The sequence below is a fragment of the Coffea eugenioides genome, chromosome 7 (assembly GCF_003713205.1).
Source record: "Coffea eugenioides isolate CCC68of chromosome 7, Ceug_1.0, whole genome shotgun sequence".
Classification (NCBI taxonomy): Eukaryota; Viridiplantae; Streptophyta; class Magnoliopsida; order Gentianales; family Rubiaceae; genus Coffea; species Coffea eugenioides.
In genome coordinates, this window is record NC_040041.1 from 19326046 (window position 1) to 19332863 (window position 6818).

The window sequence follows — 6818 nt, forward strand, 5'->3', positions numbered from 1 at the left end:
TAGTTTGAACTAGTTGTATAAATAGAAAATGAAGATTAAAACCACAGAGGTAGGATCAGTGACCTTACTATCGTAAAAAGCAGCCATTCTACTCCTGTCCATGTCGGACATTAGAATTCTTTTTCAATTTGCATACCACAAAATCACATAGGACTCTCACAATACATTTGCTATTAATTTCAACCACCCCATCTCAAAAGACGGCAAGACAGCTAAAGGTTCCTAATTCGATCCCAATGACATCATACGATCCAAGAGAGAGGAGGAGTTTCAATAGCTGATCTAATACAGGAAGCACCTGCAATGAATGAACACTACAGTTACACTTCATTGAAAACACAAGTTCTGCTAAGCAGACAGATCTAATACAGGAAGCACCTAGTGACCAAATCGATTGTTTGGGCAAAGATGGGGCAATTAAAACATAAGAAGTTCACCATCACAAGCCGCTTTTACCCCGAAGCCAAAGGACGTGTCATATAAATCAGTATGACATAGGACATAAAATGCCAAAGAAATCAGAAGCACATTTTTTACAAGTGAAAAGCAAAGACAAAAGAAGTTCATCAATTATCCCCTCTTTCTACAAATATACATCAGTTACTTTCAAAAGCTTCACAAGAGAAACAGCACATAAGGAGAAATCACTCACCTTGAAGCCCTCCAAACCCTTTTAGATGTTTCTTCTGTTAATGCCATGACACGTCGTCCTTTAGCACATGTTCCCAATCTGATGAGCAATTATCATTAAACCCCAGAGAAAAATGGTTTCCCCGTCCATGCATTGCACTAGATTGGTTTACTGCAACATCTGGGATAGAGGGGAAAAAGTCTCTTACCAATTCATATCCAGAACCACCAACATGAAAGCTAACATGGCCTTGGTTAACATCACCTGTTTTGAGAGAATCAGGTTCCACAGCTAAATTTAATCCACCATCCTCCGATTGATCTTTACTAAACCGCATGGTATCAGAATAGACAGCATCAACTAAACCTGCATGTTCCCATACCAAATTTGTCCCTTTCAGGTCATCGCGGCATTTTAAGATATTGAATCTGGTCATAATGGCTGCATCAACATTATCGATATTCCTATTTGAGCTCAAATCATCTTTGACTGCTTCATTTTGGGAACAACCTATATTCAAGTCAGCCTGCCCTTGATTAATATCATATTTTTTTTGAGAATTAGGTGCCACAGCTACATTGAGTCTTCCATCCAGGAATTGGTCTTTAACAAATGGCATCTCATCCGAACAGAGATCATCAGCCATAACTGCATCTTCTCTTACCACATTCGGACTTCTTGAGTCATCATGGCATTTTAAGATATGGAATCTGGTCATAACAGAGGCCTCAACATCATTAGGATTACTGGTTGAGCTCAAACTTGAGCTGCAGATTGTAGTCTTTTGCAGCGAGCCATCAACCTTAGGTGGTGGCACATCAGATATTCTCAAGTCATGTGAACTAGAAGTTGACATATTCTCCAAAGCAGCTGCATTTTCTGAAAAATTTAAAGCATAGAAAATCAGGTAAGCAATCAATCATACATAGAGAATTGCAATAAGAAATCCCTACCTTTTTTCTGGTTGGATTTCAATTTCTCTATCTCAATCTTCATCCTATCAAAGCGAGCTCTGTAACTAATGGAACACAATTTAGCTTCAGCCTCAAGCCACGAGTTCTTAAAAAGGAGAGCTTGTGAATCCATTTCTTCCCCAGAATGAAAATTTTCCTCGAGGACCTTCTTTATTGCCTGAAATACAATAATCCGAACAAATGTATTGAGAATTCTATTTTAAAAAAATTCCAGAACAACTTAGCAGAGATACATAGATCATTCAAGTTAACCACATGCAAACACAAAACTGTTTCTTAGGAGGAACATAACCCTACCTGGGCCATATTATCATCTTTCAATACTTCTAAACCATCTGTTACAGGAGAAAGGGGCTGAAGCTTCTCATTTTTTTCCTGGGTAACATTGTGATTCCCCATCTCATCATCGGTATTTTGAAAATCAAGATGGCAATGAGAATTTGTACCCACTTCATTTTCAAACTGATGTCTGCCTGCAGCATTGCTCTGTAAAAGATACCATTTGGTTTTACACATAATCAGATGCTGCTTATATACCCAAAAGATTATCTTTATCTCGCGTATTATGTCTTTATGTTTACACGTGGTAAACAAAAAAATCTCTACCACAAAGAAAAAATGCTTAATGGACAAACAAATGGAAACAAAATATTCAAAGTATGTTGTGAATTGAGTTTGGCCTCCACAAATTCCTGGGATAAAGGATGCAATTGTTATAAGCAGATATAACTGCAACTCCAAATTATCACCCAATTATTTTTTTTCTCTTCTGCAGCCTCAGATGTACCAAATTAACATTATTGACACAATGAAAAGAACAGAATTCAAACTATATAAGCTGCAGATTAACAATGCTGACGAACCTCTAACTGGGCATGAATAACCAGAATAATTTCCTCTACTGCTATAACAATCTCAACGTTACTTATACAGAAGTCATATGCACCATGATATTTAAATAATTAAACTTAAAACTTCGAACAACTCACAGCAGACACTTCTTTTAATAAACATAGCTTTATCTCATAATGCAAATCTAAGATTTCGACATGATACACTATTCAAACATACCACATGAGGATCAACGGAGTTTTGAATTTTATGACAAGTAACTTGCTGCCGAAATATTCGCTCTTGTGGTTGAATGAAATACTCCATTTTCCTTGAAGCAAGCACATCCAGATTGCTCATTACATGCTTAAGGGCCTCTAAGTCTTCATCTTTTAGTGCAGATGAATCAGTTATACAGTTGAAGACAAGCAACTCCGAAAGGTTCTGCAATGCTTTAACTAATGATTGAACATCTATTTTGGGAGCCGATTCACATCCATGCTGTGTTGCTTGCTCAGCAGCACCTTCTTCAGAGGAAGGAGAACGAAGAACATTTTCAGCTGCACGAACAGCAACAGAACCTTCTGCAGTGACACTGGTGTTCAACACAGAGTCCATAACTGAAGAGTGAAAATTCAGAACTGAAGGGATAAAATCTTCGACTCCAACTTGTTTGATGCCTGAAGATTTCAAATCAGAATCATTCTTTGATTGTGTCTGCAGGTTGCAATCTTCTCTAGGCTTATTGTAAGCCTCACAAGGTTGAACTCCTTCACTTGGGCCTTTAAATCTGGCTTTTACAGCATCAATTGACTTTACTTGTCTGGCAGTGCAATCAGCTTCTGAAATATTCTCTGAAATATGTGATATGCCTCTCCCTGCACTGTTACATTCGTGCACTTTGTCTTCACCTTCTTTTGCAGAGGAGCATCTTATAGAATCATTTGGCAGAGAAAAACTCTCATCAACTTGAAGATCCAACTGACAATATCTATCCACTTTCTTTTCAAATGGATGTGTTTTTTCGGTTTCCACATCCAATGGAGAGAAGTGAGAAGCTGGGGCTCCTTTCCAGCAGGGAGAATCCACAGCAAAATTATGATGATCTAAAGAATCTGGTACATTGTCAGAAGACTTGATAGCTTGAAAGCAGTCTCCTGACAGTGAAGAGCCATCTGAGACATTAATACTTGGGACTTGTGATCCAGATTTTGATTTCGAAATACTATTTATGCCATCCCAAATCTGGGGATTGCATGATAGTTCCTCCGTCACAGCAGATGGTACAAAAAATAGCTGGCCATTACCTTCTTTCTGATACTTGAGCTGACTTGAGATTAAGGAACCTTCTTCAACTTCATGATCAAACAAAATCTGATGTTCTTTTCCTTTAGCAGGACAACTGCTACCCAGTCCTCCTTTCAGATGAATGGCTGCAAGATTACCAGTATCAACAGTCTTGCCTAAAGAACCATTACTAGTATCAACAGTTTTGCCTGAAGAACCATTACCAGTATCAACAGTTTTGCCTGCTTTTCGGGTTACTGGTGGTCTAATCACCAAAGCCGGAGATTTTGTTACAGATAAAGAACCATTAACGCTAGAATCATGTGGCAGGATGCATTTCTCATAGGCATTCTGAGAATTCTGAAAGTCAAATAAATTCTTAGGCAACTCCAAAGATGAACATGGAGAGTCAGATGCTGAAATTTGAAAACTGGTACTTGAAATATTTGTCCTTGAGTAATCAAAAGGAGGGGAGAGAATTTTTTGAGCCAAAAGTGATGTATTATCCACAGGTTCCATCCTTATCAAACCATTAGCGTATTCTCTTCCATTGGCATCAGAAAATTGCCCAAAAGAAATGCTAGAATCCTTTTCAAGTATGTCCCCGTATTCAACAGTATGATAACCTGCAAGTCGACAGATATACTTATAAAATAGAAAATCCAGCACAGAATCCAATGACAAAGTCTGGAAATACTAAAAGAAAATATTTGTCATCTATTGAGCACACAATCCAAATTATAGCTCTGAAGCAAAAATCTAATTCTAATTACTTAAAGTCATGAACTTAGATTTTATTGTCATCCTTTAGAAATGCCTTTTTAAAACATAACAAACTTTAGTGAAGATGTTTTGACTTAGTCCATAGTAGCAATATTGACAATACCTAGCAAATAACTGGCTTGCAAAACTAAGGGCCATTATATGTGTTGAAAAATTATAAAATTTTGTGAAAACATTTTGTATACAAAACCAAAAATCAATATTCAAAAATTCAATTTTAAGACTATAAACAATCTACTTTGAGTATGAACTCACGTTTCATGTCATACAGCACCACAGATTCATTCTTCAAGAAAACCAGCAAGAACATGTAAGACACATCTTTGATCCCTTGGAATATTGCAATTTCAGTTCAATAATATTAGCTAACAAATTTCAAATCTGTTGAAGCTAATGTCGTTTAGTAAACCAAAATGAAACTCCAGAAACGAGATTCGCACATAGTGAACCAAAAAAGAAATACTATCATTAAGGACAAATAGATTGGCTAACAAATAATAATGGAATGCAAAGGATTGGCTAATATGCTGGGAGAAACATGATTATGCATCAATTTCAGAGCAGTAAAGACATGAATTAACAGAAAAAAGAATGAGGCGGCAGTAGTAGGAGAAGCACCAGTGAAGCATGCTGGGGAAGAAGCAGGTAAAATTCCATTAAATTCTTGGCAGTTTACCATACGCTATATAATTATTGTACATTCAAATCTCAAGAATCAAAGATCCAGCAAAAGCATATTCTCTAACTGTGCCGTTAATGCAAGTCAAAGTTATTTCTACCTTTTGCTTTTCCAACCAGCCACCGATAGTCATGCAGTAATTTGAAGCAAGAATTTCGATGACAGATGGAGAGATCAAAAACAATAAGATGAGTTGGACACAGGAAGAAATCATTTACAGAGAATAAAAGGCTAGTGGTAATCTAATGATACAAAACATTCTGAGGTGGTTTATTGGACAAAGTACACCCAAATACTATCATATTGAGCATTAATATCTCAGACAGGAGAGGTACCTTGATTCATATGGTTGCCATAAGCACGTGAATCACCAGCATTTGTGATATCCAAGGAGAAACCCATATCAAGTTCTGCTCGTTTACCCCGCTTTGAATCAATTAATCCACTCCAGCCAGTATGCCAGTGTGGCGGGTACTCCAAACCAGATAAGCTCTGAGTATAATCAACTTGAGAAGGCACATTTGGCGAAGATAACAAGCCAGAAGAGGGCAAAGTGTCATAACTGGGTTCAGTAAGGGCAAGCAGGGGAGAATCATGGTCGACCACTGGGGAAACATAAGGGGAGTAATACGAATTCACCTTAGCATCGTAAGAGAAAGTAGCAGAGGAGGAAGATTTAGCACAAGGATTCACACTGGACCAATGAGTGGTTTGAGGATCACTATTAGACTGGGGAACTGAATACCCAAAATGGTAGTCATTTCCTATAGGTACAGAAGTGGTCCTAGTAGAGTCAAGGTTCAAATCACATTTCTGATACACATGGGGCCTACAAGTAGGAGCTGAAGGGTTTGAATATTGCCAGGTTACATGAGCAGCAGCATAAGGCTGCGAATCAGATAATTGCACAGAAGGGTTCGAAGTGGGTGGTCTTAAACTAAATCGCTCAACATTAAAAGGTGGGGCTAAAGGTGATAAATTGGAGGAGGCCGATGAAGATGCTGCTGCTGATGATGATGATGGAGAGGGTCCTCCACCACCCCAATACCCAAAACCCATCATCTTACCAAAGCCTAAAAGTTACTATGAATCAACCAACTGATCAAGAAGCAGAAACAAATTCCCAAGTCAGACATAAATTAAAAGGCTAAAGTTACTATGAATCAACCAACTGATCAAAACCCAGAAACAAATTCCCAAGTCAGACATAAATTAAATGGCTAAAGTTACAATGAATCAATCAACTGATCAAAACCCAGAAACAAATTCCCAAGTCAGACACAAATTAAAAGGCTAAAGTTACTATCAATCAATCAAATGAACATAACCCAGAAACAAATTCCCAATTCAGACATAAATTAAACAAAGTTGAATGATGAAATTTGTTAAACATGAGGGAATAATACATCCGAAAACCAGTACTTGCTTAACATATAGACATCTAAATAAACAAATACAGTACGAAACTTAACTAAAAACTGAAGAATTCTTGAAATTACTGTAATCAATTAAAATAATGACGCATGCAATTGCAGCAGTAGAGAATCAAAAGATTATGACTGAGTCCTGGAATTGAACAAATAGGGGAAAATCATACCAGTTAGAGAGGATGAGAAGAGAATAGACCCTCTGT

General features: G+C 37.4%; 1 protein-coding gene across 1 annotated transcript; it reads right to left on the minus strand.

The window, feature by feature from the left end:
* On the minus strand, positions 1-6818 carry LOC113778208. The gene is made up of 7 exons (XM_027323525.1): positions 6783-6818; positions 5521-6258; positions 2677-4349; positions 1903-2091; positions 1585-1762; positions 653-1510; positions 1-298 (listed from the first exon to the last, which is right to left on the minus strand). Exons 2-6 carry the CDS (start codon positions 6245-6247, stop codon positions 690-692), a joined length of 3588 nt encoding a protein of 1195 aa, XP_027179326.1. The 5' UTR covers positions 6248-6258; positions 6783-6818; the 3' UTR covers positions 1-298; positions 653-689.